At 35.5% G+C, this 15,210-nt stretch overlaps 1 protein-coding gene across 1 annotated transcript; it reads left to right on the top strand.

The window, feature by feature from the left end:
- The first annotated feature begins 4,170 nt into the window (after positions 1-4,170).
- On the top strand, positions 4,171-6,599 carry LOC145596503 (serine/threonine-protein kinase SAPK3-like). The gene is made up of 9 exons (XM_081652679.1): positions 4,171-4,317; positions 4,857-4,931; positions 5,095-5,196; positions 5,325-5,378; positions 5,482-5,574; positions 5,674-5,766; positions 5,871-5,975; positions 6,071-6,169; positions 6,298-6,599. The coding sequence occupies exons 1-9, from the start codon at positions 4,198-4,200 to the stop codon at positions 6,580-6,582; spliced, it is 1,026 nt and encodes a 341-aa protein (XP_081508805.1). The 5' UTR covers positions 4,171-4,197; the 3' UTR covers positions 6,583-6,599.
- The last annotated feature ends 8,611 nt before the right edge of the window (positions 6,600-15,210 follow it).

Here is a 15,210-nt window from a genome sequence, read left to right on the forward strand (position 1 = left end):
GGCATTGCTCTGTTGTGGAGAAAGGATATTGATGTCTCATTGTGTTCTATGTCGGTGCATCACATTGATGTTGAGGTGAGTAAGGGGCTTGGTGAGGAAATTTGGAGGCTTACAGGTTTCTATGGTTGGCCGGAAGTTGGAAACCGACATTTGTCTTGGAGTTTACTTCGAGATTTGGCATCTCAATCACAACTTCCATGGGTTTGTATAGGCGATTTTAATGAGATAATGTTTCCGTCTGAGAAAAGTGGATATAATGACAGAGCAGAGTGGCAAATGGCTAATTTCAGGGATGCGGCCAATTTTTGTGGGCTAAAAAATTTTTCTTATACGGGATATGATTTTACCTATGACAATGGAAGGGAGGGTGAAGAGAATACACAGTGTCGGCTTGACAGAGCCCTTGCTACCGATTCTTGGTTGTCCATGGCTCCGGAGGCTCACTTGATTCATATTGATAGGGAATGGTCCGATCATGCCCCGATAAAACTTGTTGCTTGGAGTAAGACCAGTGAGAAGTTAGGAGATAAACCGTTTAGGTTTGAACAGATGTGGCAAGTGGATGAGGGTTGTGAGCATACTGTTGATTTCGCTTGGAATGGTGCCTTTTCGTTGGAGTCTAAGTTAGCAGCTTGTGCTGAGGGGTTGAAGAAGTGGAGTAGTGAGAAGTTTGGTGCCACTTTTCGTGAGTTAAGGAAAAAGCGTAAAAAATTGCAGAAGCTGAACAGGGGGAAGCTTTCGGCAGCACAGTTAGAGCAGCGTAGGGCTCTGGTTAGAGATATTGCTGGGTTAGTAGGCCATGAGGAGGTATTTTGGAAGCAGCGGTCGAGAGTTTTGTGGCTCTCGGAAGGGGATCGAAATACTAAATTTTTTCACCAGAGAGCTTCTTGTAGGAAGAGTAAGAATACCATCCAACGCTTACAAGATGATGATGGGGTCTTTCATTCGGGTAATGAGGTGATTGGGAGTATTGCGGTGAATTATTTTCGAAACATCTTTACCTCGGATAATCCCCCTTTGATTGAACAAGCTCTACAAAATTTTCAGAGTCGTGTTACAGATGAGATGAATGCGATACTTAGAGCCGAGTATACTACGGAGGAGGTCAAAATTGCCCTTGGTCAAATGCATCCGATTAAAGCCCCGGGCCCTGATGGTATGTGTCCTTTATTCTTTCAATCTTATTGGCATATTGTGGGACCGTCGGTTTCAAGTTCGGTGTTGGCTATTTTACGTGGTGATCCCATTCCTGATTTTTTGAATAAGACATTTATAGCTCTTATCCCGAAAAAAAATGATGCCCATTGTATGTCAGATTTTAGGCCTATTTCTCTCTGTAATGTGATTTATAAGTTGGTTTCGAAGGTTTTGGCCAATAGACTAAAATTATTTTTAGACAAAATAATTGCGGTGAATCAGAGTGCTTTTACTCCGGGTCGGCTGATTACTGATAACATTTTAGTGGCCTTCGAAATTTTTCATTATATGAAGAATTTACCTAGCAAAGAGGGATGTATGGCTCTTAAGCTTGATATGTCGAAAGCTTATGACAGGATTGAGTGGGATTTTTTGGATGCGGTTTTGGCTAAGTTTGGTTTTGATGTGGCTTGGAGGAGCAGAGTTATGGATTGTGTTCGTTCGGTTTCTTTCTCGATCCTGATTAATGGTAGGCCTACTGAGGAGTTTATCCCTCATAGGGGCATTCGACAGGGTGACCCTATTTCTCCTTACCTTTTTATTCTGTGTGCTGAGGTGTTTTCTCATTTGTTGAGAAGTGCTGAGGTGTCGGGTAGTCTTCATGGTATCCGCATTGCTCCGACTGCTCCATCTGTTAATCATTTGCTATTTGCAGATGATTGTATTATTTTTTCGAAGGCGGCATTGCAAGACGTCGAGGTGATTAAAGGGGTTCTTAAGACTTATGAGTTGGCCTCGGGGCAAAAAATAAATTTTGACAAGACTACTGTGACTTTTAGTAAAGGGGTCCGTGAGGAGAGGAGGGTTGTGATTTCTGATAGCTTTGGGGTTCGAATGGTCGATGTCCATGATAGGTATCTTGGCCTTCCAACGGTTGTTGGGAGATCTAAGAAGGTCATTACGAAGGGTGTTAAAGAAAAGTTGTGGAAGAAGTTACAAGGTTGGAAGGGGATGGTTCTTTCTAAGGCGGGTAGGGAGGTTATGATAAAGGCGGTGGCCCAATCTCTCCCTACTTATGCGATGAGCGTGTTTAAGTTTCCATCTTCCTTTTGTGATGAGTTGAGATCGTTGGTAGCTCAATTTTGGTGGGGTCAAAGGCAAGGGGAAAGAAAGATACATTGGCTTGCTTGGAAGAAGTTGTGTCGAACCAAGAAGGAAGGGGGTTTGGGGTTTCGAGATTTTAAGCTTTTTAATTGGGCTCTTTTAGGCAAACAAGCTTGGAGATTACTCATGTCCCCGGGCAGCCTTTTAGAGCAACTATATAAGGCTCGTTATTATCCAAATTCGACTTTCTTGGATGCAAATATTGGTTCTCTTCCGAGCTACACTTGGCGTGGCATTTGTGAAGCTAAGTGGGTTGTTAGGAGAGGAATGCGATGGAGAGTGGGTAATGGGGAGAGTATTCGGGTTTGGGCCGACCCTTGGATTCCGGATACTCAATCTCATCGTATTATTTCTCATAGGGGCAATGTTGATGTGGATATGAAGGTGAGTGAGCTTATTGATATCTCTTCTCAATCTTGGAAGTCGGATGTAATTTCACATGCTTTTCTCCCTTTCGAAAGGGACAGGATTTTGAGTATTCCGTTGAGCCATAGACTGCCGGATGATTGTATTTGTTGGGACTTGGAGAAAAATGGAGAGTATTCTGTGAAGTCGGCTTATAGAGCTATTTTTGATGATAATTGGAAAGACGAGGAAGAAGAACCTTCGAATGGGCGTCAGTTTTGGAGTACAATCTGGAATTTAAATATTTTGCCTCGGGTGAAGGTGTTTGGGTGGCGTGCTTGTCAAAGTGCTCTTCCAACTAGGGAGGGTATTCATCGGAGAGTGCAGGGCTATGATCCTATTTGTGGTGTGTGCAGCAGAGAGGTGGAATCCGTTGTTCATGCGCTGAAGGACTGCAATATTGCTCGTGCTATCTGGAGTAGAAGTAAGTTTTCATCGCTTATTTCTCAAGCTTTTTGTACTGTGGTGGACTGGTGGAATTGGTGCAGGGAGCAGGTGAATGGAGACGAGTTTGAGGAGTTTATTACTCTTTGTTGGGCAGTTTGGGGAGCAAGAAACAAATGGGTAATGGAGGGGGATGATTTTGACCCTGATAGAGTTATTGATTATGCTGCTAAACTTGCTAAGGAGGCCAGGGAGGGGGGTCAGTTACGGGTGAGCAATGCAGGGGCTGGTAGCAGTCATGCAACGCATTGGTGCCCTCCTACTGGTGCTTATGCTAAGGTAAACGTGGATGCTGGGGTCTTGGGGTCAGCAGGTTCGGGATTGGGGGCAGTTGTCAGGGACAATGGTGGGTTGTTGCTGTGCTGTGGCGTGCTGCAAGGGACTGAGGTTTGGGACACCAAAATTGCTGAGGCGAAGGCTGTTTGTTTGGGGCTGAAGTTGGCGAGGGATGAAGGCTTGGAGCGAGTTGTGGTTGAGAGTGACTGTTTGGGAGTGATAGAAGCGCTGCGTGGAGGGTCGAAAGGTTCCAGCTCTTTCCATCTCATTGTTGATGATATTTTAGATTTATGTTCTAGCTTTTTTGATGTAGTTTGGTCTTTTGTTAAAAGGAGCGGGAATAGGGTAGCACATGAATTGGCTCATTTCCAACCTTGGGATTTTAGTCAAAGAGTGTGGAATAATAATTTCCCGGCTCACATTTTGGATGTTGCAAACGATGATTTATTAATCTAAGTTCCCTTTTGAGGGTTTTTTCAAAAAAAAAAAAGAAAAGAAAGAAGGGAATAATTTGCACTTTAATTTCCAAGAAATGACCATTGACCAATACTTTTAAATAGTAACAGAAATATAAATATTATTCTACAAGTATAAAACGTCACACCAATTTTCTTATGCATTAATTTATTTATTAGACATCTCAACTCCTACAATATTCTGTACATTATTTCTTTTGATCTTCGTAAGCCAAGAAAAAAGTTGTTTTTTCAGAGTTTTTCTGGGTTTATTATTAAAAAAAAAAAAAAAAGTCATAATTTTGGATTGTAAAAAATGGAGAGATATGAACCAATAAAGGAAATAGGTTCTGGAAATTTTGGAGTTGCCAGATTGGTGATTGATAAGAAAACTAAGGAGCTTTTTGCTGTTAAATACATTGAAAGAGGAAAAAAGGTATCACCATTTTAATTTTATTTAATTTTGCTTTGATTTTGCTAAATTTTGTGCTTTATTATGCAAAATTATATGCTGAACGACTTATATTTTAGAAACCTAGCTTATTTATTTGGGAATGGGTTAAAAGTTGTACAATCTGATGATCAGTTTGTCATGTACTCATACGTTACTGTTGGAACGTTTATACTTGGTATGATATATATACGTGTTCAATTACGTGTCTAGAAAAAATATATGGTTAATGTTAGTATTTTCTAAACGCTATTTGTCTGGTAGATTTTTATTTTTTTGACGGGTTGTCTGATAGATACTTTGCGGACTAACTAATTTTGTGTAAATGTCTTGAGAAAAAAAAAGTACATAGTTGTATGATGGTCAAATCTAAGTCATGTTTGTAAATTTCTTTTTTGTTGCAGTAGTAAATAAGTAAGGTTTCTTGTTATATACGAATTGAGTTTGTTGCATATAATTAAGCTAATTGTTGAAGGATTAGGAGTATATAACATTTGTTTAATCATTTATTTTTTTGGTTTTAGATTGATGAGAATGTTCAGAGGGAGATTATCAATCATCGATCATTAAAGCATCCAAATATCATCAAGTTTAAAGAGGTATACTTCATCATACTTCCTAATTGTGTTAAAACATTATCAAATCCGAATTGCTCTGTGTTAATATTTCATGGACATACGAGTTTAAGTGCTCGTTATTAGATTAAAATTTGAATGTTTTGATGAGTATTTTTTCGCTTGTATAAAAAAAAAAAATTGCTAGGTTTTTGTAACACCCACACATTTGGCAATTGTCATGGAGTATGCTGCTGGAGGTGAGCTCTTCAACAGAATATGCAGCGCTGGCCGGTTTAGTGAAGATGAGGTTGCTATTACCAATCACTGTATTTCAGTGATTTTCGTGTTGATTATAACTTCTGTTAGATGTTATTATGTGCATAACGTTTTTTACTAATGCGCTCCCTCTGACTGTACTGTTTGTGTAAGTAACAGGCAAGGTTTTTCTTCCAGCAGCTGATATCTGGAGTCAGCTACTGTCATACCATGGTACGCCAAGTTTCTGTTTGTACTACTGCAGGCCTGCAGCTGATGTCTGAAGTCAGCTGCTGTCATTCTGTACCTGAGTTTCTGTTTGTATCAATTGCTGCAGGAAATCTGTCATAGGGATCTAAAACTGGAAAATACTCTGCTTGATGGCAGTCCATCACCTCGCCTTAAGATATGTGACTTTGGTTACTCCAAAGTATGTGTTACAAGTTAATTTCTCTGTAAGTCTTGAGGGCTAAATCCCCTCTTTCTTCGGAGACTAACAGCTGAAACTAAATCCTTCATTGTATCTCAGTCTGGGATACTGCATTCACAGCCTAAGTCGACAGTGGGTACACCTGCATATATCGCACCTGAGGTCCTGTCACGTAAGGAATATGATGGGAAGGTACAATTTGTCAACCAGATTATTTGTTTGATATACCAACTACTGGATGGATTATAAATACAAGTATGTTATACTATATAAAAGTGAATGTTCGGATGTTGCAGATTGCTGATGTTTGGTCTTGTGGAGTGACATTATATGTGATGCTTGTGGGAGGATATCCTTTCGAGGATCCTGAAGATCCAAAAAATTTCCGCAAGACAATTGCAGTGAGTTATTAAGACTTATAATAAGAAGCTATCCCTAATTAGTGCAATGGCTATTTGAGATGTATGTTCTGTGACTAATCCCTTTTCCTGCACAGAGAATATTGGGTGTTCAATTCTCTATTCCAGACTATGTGCGCATATCAGCAGACTGCAAGAACCTCCTTTCGCAAATCTTTGTCGCTAACCCCTCCAAGGTAACACCCTCTTTGACACTCTACAGGTGAACCCAAAATTTTTCCAAGATTTTTTTTTTGGGTAGATGAACACTATATGTCATAATATACGATACATGTTTGTGACTGTGGTATGATGTTCACTGAAGAGGATCACAATCCCTGAGATCAAGAAGCACCCGTGGTTTCTGAAGAATTATCCGAAGGATCTTGTTGAAGGGGAGAAGACAAACTATAAAGAAAAGAACGGCGATGATCTGCAGGTCCAAAGTGAAGAGGAGATTATGCAAATCATAAAAGAAGCACAAAAACCGAGGGAAAAAACCATAGGAGAACAGGCTGCAGAATCCGAAACACAAGAAGCTGATGATGATTTAGAGGCTGAACTGTTGGATTCTGATCTCAGTGGTGACTTTGTCTCTCCTCCTTATTAATAATGCTTGAAACCGGCCTCTGAATCTCTGATACTAAGTACTGAATGTACATTACAAATTATTGAATTGCATCAGTTGTGTTTGATGTCAAGCACAAAGTTTTTTTTTTGTGCATATCTTGGAATACAAAGACACTTCTGTTAAGTTACTGATCTGATCCTTGGATTTCAAAGTGTTTTTTAGCAATACCATTAACAAAGGGCATCCTAGCGTAACCTTTATCTAGTAACTAGTCCTCGCAATGCTTACTTGCAGTGGAGGATCTTCACTAGCCCTGCCCTTTTGGTCTAATATTCGCCACTGAATTATTTTATCATTCAGAAACATATAATGTATTGCTTTATCAAACTAGGTACTATAGTCAAACAACAGTTGGAGTTACATTGATTTTCACTTAACATTAGCAGTATATGTTTTGTTTTAGTGTCTTACTCTGTCTATTATGAACATAAATATGTAGCTATAAGATTGCTGAAGGTACAGTCGGACTCTTCGGAGTGCATTTACACACACATCTGAATGATTATCCGTCCCTAGTATGGCGTACACGTGAAATTGCAAGCACCGTGACCTGTAAGATAAATTCCAACATACAAAAATCAGTAAGTTGTACAACAAATAGATCAAGCTATTAATAAAAACGTTACAAACTTGCAATAACTTATTGTTAGACCGTCTTGTTTGAAACTTAACTAAATCCGAAATCAACAATAATATGTTTACTTACTGGGATCTTCATTAGATATAGTAGCAACTTCACCATAATCACATAGACCACCAGAAGGTCTAGTCTTCTGGAAATAGTCATTGAAGGCATAGGAGGCCATGGCCTTGATGTCACCTTCCACGTAACACGGCCCACCCGGTCTTATCGGGCCACAATCCGCTCCATTTTCACAGATCCAATCAAATGATATCTTGACCTTAGCATCCGAAACATCAAGCCTAGTAACGCACCATGGTGGACACAACTTGCTTTCGCTTCCATCTACTACAAGGCCAAAATCCAAGAAACATCTTATCAGCAGTTTACGTTTGCTCCAAGTTTTCACATTATTTAAACTTTATTTTTGTTTTTATTTTTTTTTATAAAATCTCTATGACAAAAAACACATAATTTTTATAAAATTATGTACTCCTTAATAATACCGGTGTAATAAATTGGAAGAAACATTATTTGACTGTATGATTTTATTGATCAATATATTATTCATAATAAAATAAAGATCCCAAGAGTAAATCACAAATATAATATAATCATAATAAAAAAAAAAAATTAAAAAAAATAAAAAGATCCCAAGAGTAAATCACAAATATAAACACCATAATATAATCAGAAAAAAAAAAAAAATAAATAATGCAAAAAAAAAAAAAATTTAAAAAAAATAATAAAAAAAAAATCAAGAAGTATCTAAAGCTCACCTGCCAATTGTAGGACCAAAATAAGGAAGCAAGAGAATACAACTATAGTAAGAGTAATTGTTGAAACACGAGCCATGAAATAATTTTCTATTGTAAATTCTTCAAATTTAATTTTCTAATGGAAATGGATGTAACAAGCTTCAATTTTGATGAACTTAATATTACAGTATTGTTTCAAGGAGGATTCAAGTGTTTTAATGAAAATTAATGGAAGAAAAAATACATATTGGAAATATTTACAGAAATGGTTGGTTGTTATAATGATAATGCGGTTCTTGTTGACGACACTTGCACTACTATATGTCATCTTTTGGGTAACTTATGCTTTGAACAGCTGTTTGTGCTTATCTTAGCTTTCAATCTATATATAGATCACATTATTAATTTTTGGTCACGAATTTTCTAGGATTGACAATCGGATATACTATCTTAATTGGAATGTTGATGAAGAAAACTTGATGGACGTAAAAAACATAACTGATAGAGTATAAAACATATTCCTGAGCCTCAACCATAAGCTTAAGCTTTTGGTTGAGTTAGTCCTCTAACATGGTATCAAGAGGTAGCGTGGAGTTGGTCCTCTAACAATAACTACATACAAGTATGTATTTTTATCCAAGTTTCATGTTGGCAAATATACCAATTAAAATCGAACATTTATTTTTATTTAAAATAGATTTCGTAGGTACCTTACTTAGGGCCTGTTTTCATTGACTGAACTCAGCTGAATTAAACTGAATTGAACTGAAATGAATATTTTAAAAGAGAAGGAAATTAGGAGTTAAACTGAATTGAACTGAAAATAAACGTATGAGAACATACCCACTTAGTTGCATAGATAATTAGTCAAGCCCCACTTAAATAAACAACTGATATTTAAAATGCACTAGTAACCTTGAACATAGTTGCAAAAAATCTCATTTCAATAAATTGCCAAATTTTTAATTATTTGTTGAAACATTAATTTCACATTGCTTCCTTATGATCTGATGCAATTACACAGATTATTGTAACGAGAATTTGAGCATCCTTTGTTTCCTTCCTTCCAACTTTGCATCATGTTGTGCAACTTTTTACCCAATTATTGGACACTTGTATTTGCAGTCACCATGACCTATCATAAGTTAACAAGAGATACAAATTAAAAACAAAATTAAAAATTATAGTAATAATTGCGTCAGCTAACATTCACTTAAATGGGTATAATTATTATGGACTAAGGGCCTGTTCTCTTCAGAATATTTTCAGTTCAGTTCAGTTTAGTTCCCAATATTCTCCTCTCATAAAATATTCAGTTAAGTTTAGTTCAGTCAATCAGTTAAGGCCCTAATTACAGCTTAAAGTAAGCATGATCCATCTTAATTCTTAATTAAAAAATATATAAAATGTATAAATTAAAATTAAAATGTATTAGCTATAAAATAATTTTTTTTTGTTATTTGATCAAGTTGAAAAGTCAAAAACCAAGAAAAGGCTATAGGAAAAAATTATAAAAAATACAAATAGATATTTTGAAAATTTATTTCAAAAAGAATGAAATAATATCACATATGATATGGATTTGAATCTTTTGCATTTTATCATAGTGTATTTTAATAGTCAAAGTTTTTTACAAGTACAAAAGTCTGTAAACAAAGAGGCTTTGTATTTACAAAATATTACTTGTATTAATTTAAGGTGAAGAATTATAAAAAAAAAAATTACATTTAATTCTTATAAGATCATAATAAGTTCATTAAATAAGAAGAAGAAAGCGTACTCGGATTATCCGAAACTATCATTGCAGCGCCCTGAAAATCACATCCGGCTTCCGTTTTAAAATAAGAGTCAAAGACATAAGAGGCAGTTGCCCTTAGATCACCAGGCACAAAACATGGCTTTCCTGGTTGTATATCATCACACATTTTCGGATTTTTTCCACACAAATAATCTAGTGATTTTTGTATTAATTCGCCCGAGACCGCTGGTTTCGCAACACAATAAACACATCCATCTATATAATATAAATTAAACAACATATATTATTTGAGCACGCATAATCTAGCTAGTTATATAAATACAACAACGAACATAGTTTGAGTTTACATTATTACCTGCTATTATTTGCCTTGAATAACAAATTAGGAGGAGGGAGGTAACAAAAATGATCATGTTACACATTTCAGGATGTTTGGTTGTGTACTTGTGTGAACTAGAAACGTAAAGTGACAAGTTTTTTTTAGAGTAAATGGTTGTTCTATACTTATTGAAAATGAGGTGTATTTATAAAGAAATGTTTGACTATGTGCTAAATACTACGGAAGTAATTAAAGAGTATACATGTTTTAGGGCAGTCTTTTCCTTTAAAATTAGCTGTTATTATTACACATGTTTTATGCCTCCACAAATAAGGTTTTGAGTTTTAGACTATCGGTTACAAGTTTGAATTCTCACTCTTCTATCTGATATTTGTAATGGGCCTAATGGCTCATTTAAACCCAGTGAAAAAAAGTAGTGTTTATACATTAAATTCACTTACGTTTTAGGGTACCTTTTTCTTTCAAAATTAGTTGTCACTATATCACATGATTTATGCTCTAACAAATGAAATCTTGACAATAGGATACAAGTATGAATTGTAAATCCCCTATATGTTATTTGTATTGGGCCTAATGACTCCTTCAAACATAAAGAAAAAACAATATGGCCTCTATACATTAAATTCACTCACTTTTTAAGATAATCTTCTCGTTCAAGATTAGCTATCATTATATCACCTACTTTATGCTCTAACAAATGAGATATTGTTCATAGGATACATGTTTGAATTCTCAATCCTTTGTACTTTCTCCGTTAATGGTTATTTGCAACAAAGGAATATTTTATATCTCACAAATAATACCCCTTTGTTGCAAATAACCATTAACGGAGGAAGTATGTTATTCGTAATGGGCCTAATGGCTCATTCAAACCCCAAAGAAAAAAAAAATTTGTCTTTATACATTAAATTCACTGACAGCCTTTTTGATTTAAAATTAAATGACACTATACACATGTTTTATGCTTTGACAAATGAGATTTCATAGGATACAAGTTTGAACTCTCACCAATCTCCTGTATGCTATTTGTAATGGGCCTAATGGCACATTCAAACCCCAAAGGAGGAAAAATAAACAGTCTTTATACATTAAATTCCCTCACATTTTATGATAATTTTCTTTCAAAATTAGATGACATTGTACCACGCTTAATGCTTTGACAAATGAGATATTGACCATAAGATGCAAGTTTGTATTCTCAATCCTATGTATGCTATTTGTAATTGGCCTAATGGCTCATTCAAACCCCAAGAAGAAAAAAGATAGTCTTTATGCATTAAATTCACTTACATTTTAGGATAACAGTTTCTTTCAAAATTAGCTGACATTATATCAAATGCATTATACTCTAACAAATGAGATCTTGCCCATAGCTTTCAATTTTGAAATCTCAGCTCACTCCTTTATGTGTTACTTGTAATGGGCCTAACGGCTTATACAAACAAAATTTACTCACAATTTTAATTATCCATATCTCATCAATAATTCTCTATCCTTATCCTATCCTCTTATCTTTATTATCCCTATTCCATATACTAAGGTTCTGGAATATTTTCTTTATCAAACGTAGTCGTGTGGGTATTTATTAGAATAATTATCCTTATTAAACATGATCGCGTGGGTAGTTATTAGAATTATCTTTATGTATAGTTTCTGAATATCACCATTTTTCAATTAAAATAAAAGATAGGAAAATTTCACATTTACTACCAGGGAAAGCACCATGTTTCACATTTGCTACCCATCTAAAATTTTATTTTATTTTACTACCACCGAAACACACTAAATTTCATAATCACTACCACTTAACGGATCCGTTACGATTTCCGTTAAGTTTATTAAAAAAAAATTAAAAATTAAAAAATAATTAAAATAAAAAAAAAACCACCCTCCCCCTCCCCTGCCACCCCCTGCCCCCTCCCCTGCCACCCCCTGCCCTCCCCCCTTGCCGGCGTCCGGCCCCCGGCGCCCAGAACTTCAGCCGGCGCCGGCGCGTACCCACCCTCTCCCTTTCCCCCACCCCTACGCAGCCAACGCGAACCCCCTCCCCTTTTCCCGTTCTCGCTGCCCCGACCAACCACCCCAAGCCGAAACCAAAACCACCCCCGGAATCAGCCCCCAACCCCGTTCCCTCCCTCCACCGAATCGACCCCCCTCCCCTTCCTCGTCCCCCGTTCCCTTATCAGCCACAATCGGAATTCCCTGCCACCAAAACCACCCTAAACGAAACCCTAAAACTTGTTTAGGGTGGTTTCGAGCAGGGGGTTTAGGGTTGGGGTTGTTAGTTTTGGGTGGGGAGGGGAAGGGTTTCAATTCCGCCGGCGTTGGCTGCAGCTTGGGTGCTGGCCGCCGGTAGGGGGAGGGGGGAGGGTGGTTGACGGGGAGGGCTATGGTTTTTTGGGTGGGTGGTTTTTAATTTTTTTTATTTTAATTTTTTTTTATTATTTTTAATTTATTTTTTAAATTTATTTAATTTTTTTTAATAAACTTAACGGAAATCGTAACGGATCCGTTAAGTGGTAGTGATTATGAAATTTAGTGTGTTTCGGTGGTAGTAAAATAAAATAAAATTTTAGATGGGTAGCAAATGTGAAACATGGTGCTTTCCCTGGTAGTAAATGTGAAATTTTCCTAAAAGATATTATTTATCAAAGTTTTGCGTTGGCAAATATGCCAATCAAAATCTATCATATAATTTAATTATTTTGAAATCAAATTAGTAAGTACCTTACTTGGTTGGATTGATAATAATTGGTCAAATTAAACCCCACTTAAATAAGCAACGATATTTAAAATGCACTAATAATCTTGAACATAGTTGCAAAAAACTCATTTCAATATATTGCCAATTTTTCAATTATTTAAAGCATGATTGATTTCTTATTGCATTATTTTGATACAAATTACACAAATTATTGTGACGAGAAATTGTGCATCTTTCGTTTCCTTCCAACTCTGCATCATGTTGTGCAACTTTTCACCCATTTTTACAGTTTACACTTGTATTTGCAGTCGCCATGACCTATCACAAGTTAACAAGAGATACAAATTTAAAACAACACAATAAATTATAGTGATGATTGCGTTAGCTAACATTCACAATTTAAAGTATGATCCAAGAATGTATGGAAAAAATTAAATGTATTAGTTCAATAAATTATTTTGGCTATTTGATCGAGTTGAAAAATCAAAAGCCAATGAAAAAGTTACTTAAAAAAATAATAAAAAATACGAGTAGATATTTTGAAAATTAATTTCAAGAAGAATGTAATAAAATCACATATGATATGGTTTTGAATCTTATGATATTACTCATACTACGTAGTATATTTTTATAGTCAAAGTTTTTTATAAGTACAAAAATCAACAAAACATAAACGAAGGGAGTATATGGTAAAATATATTTCGTATTACAAAATATTACTTGCATTAATATGAGGTGAATTGTTATTAAAAAAGATTAATTAAAATAAGGTGAATAGAATAAGACCGTAATTCTGAAAAAATATATATATATAAGTTCAATAAGTAATAAGACGTAGAAAACGTACTCGGATCATTAGAAACTATCGTTGCAGCGCCTTTAAAATCACATCCGGCATTGGCTTTAAACCAAGAATCAAAGACATAAGAGGCAGTTGCCCTTAGATCACCGGGCACAAAACATGGCTTTCCTGTTTGTATATCGTCACACATTTCCGGTTTTTTTCCACAACAATAATCTAACGCATTTTGTATTAATTCGTCTGAGGCCTCCGGTTTAGCAACACAATAAGCACCACATCCATCTATATAAAATTATAAATAAAACAATGTAAGTATGTTATTTGAGCACAAATAATCTAGTTATATAAATAGAACAACATAGTTTGAATAGATTATTACCCGCTATTATTTGCCTTGAATAACAAATTAGGAGGAGGGAGGTAACAAGTATGATCCTCAAGGGGTGACTCATTTTAGGATGTGTGGTTGTGTGCACTAGAAAAGTAAAATGAAACTTTTTTTTGAGAGTAAATGGTTGTTGTTCTATGTTTATTGAAAATGAGGTGTATTTATAATGAAATGCTTGACTATGTGCTATATGCTACGGAAATACGGAGTATACATGTTTTAGGGTAGTTTTTTCTTTTAAAATTAGCTGTCATCATGCCACGTGTTTTAAGCCTTTACAAATTAAGTTTTGAGTTCTTGACTATGGGATACAAGTTTGAATTCTCAGTCCCCTGTATGATATTTGTAATGGGCCTAATGGCTCATTCAAACCCAAAGAAAAAAGTAGTCTTTATACATTAAATTTATTTACGTTATAAGGTAGTCTTTTCTTTTAAAATTAGTTGTCACTATATCACATGATTTATGCTCTAACAAATGAAATTTTGACAATAGGATACAAGTTTGAATTGTAAATCCCCTATATGTAATTTGTATTGGGCCTAATGACTCATTCAAACATTAAAAAAAAAAAATAAACATAAATAAATGACCTCTATACATTAAATTCACTTACGTTTTACTGTTTTAGGTAACCTTTTTGTTCAAAACTAGCTGTCAATATATCACACGCTTTATACTCTAACAAATGAGATATTGCCGTAGGATACAAGTTTCAATTCTCAAACTCCTATATGTTATTCGTAATGGGCCTAATGGCTCATTCAAACCGCCCCCCCCCCCAAAAAAAAAAAAGGAAAAAAAAAAACTCACTCTATTAAATTCACTTTGCCAATTCTTTCAAAATTAAATGGCACTATACACTTCCGGCTTGTTTTTTAATAAATAAATAATGGCACTATACACATGCTTTATGCTATGACAAATGAGATCTTAACCATAGGATACAAGTCCTCTGTATGCTATTTGCAATAGGCCTGATGGTTCATTCAAACCCCAAAGGAAAAAAAAAAAAAACTTTATACATTAAATTCTCTCACATTTTATGATAGTCGTTTCTTTCAAAATTAAATGGCATTATACACATGCTTTACGCTTTGACAAATGAGATCTTGACCATAGGATACAAGTCTGAATTCTCAATCTTTTGCATGCTATTTGTGATGGGCCTAATGGCTCGTTCAAACTCCAAGAAATATACAGTCTTTATACATTAAATTCACTCACATTTCTT

Source organism: Chenopodium album, chromosome 20 (assembly GCF_948465745.1).
Source record: "Chenopodium album chromosome 20, dcCheAlbu1.1, whole genome shotgun sequence".
NCBI classification, from domain to species: Eukaryota; Viridiplantae; Streptophyta; class Magnoliopsida; order Caryophyllales; family Amaranthaceae; genus Chenopodium; species Chenopodium album.

Coding starts and splice junctions, on each gene's coding strand:
- LOC145596503 (XM_081652679.1), top strand. CDS start 4,198: ATGGAGAGATATGAACCAATAAAGGAAATAGGTTCTGGAAATTTTGGA. Junction 4,318..4,856: donor ACATTGAAAGAGGAAAAAAG/GTATCACCATTT, acceptor TTTTGGTTTTAG/ATTGATGAGAATGTTCAGAG. Junction 5,767..5,870: donor GTAAGGAATATGATGGGAAG/GTACAATTTGTC, acceptor CGGATGTTGCAG/ATTGCTGATGTTTGGTCTTG.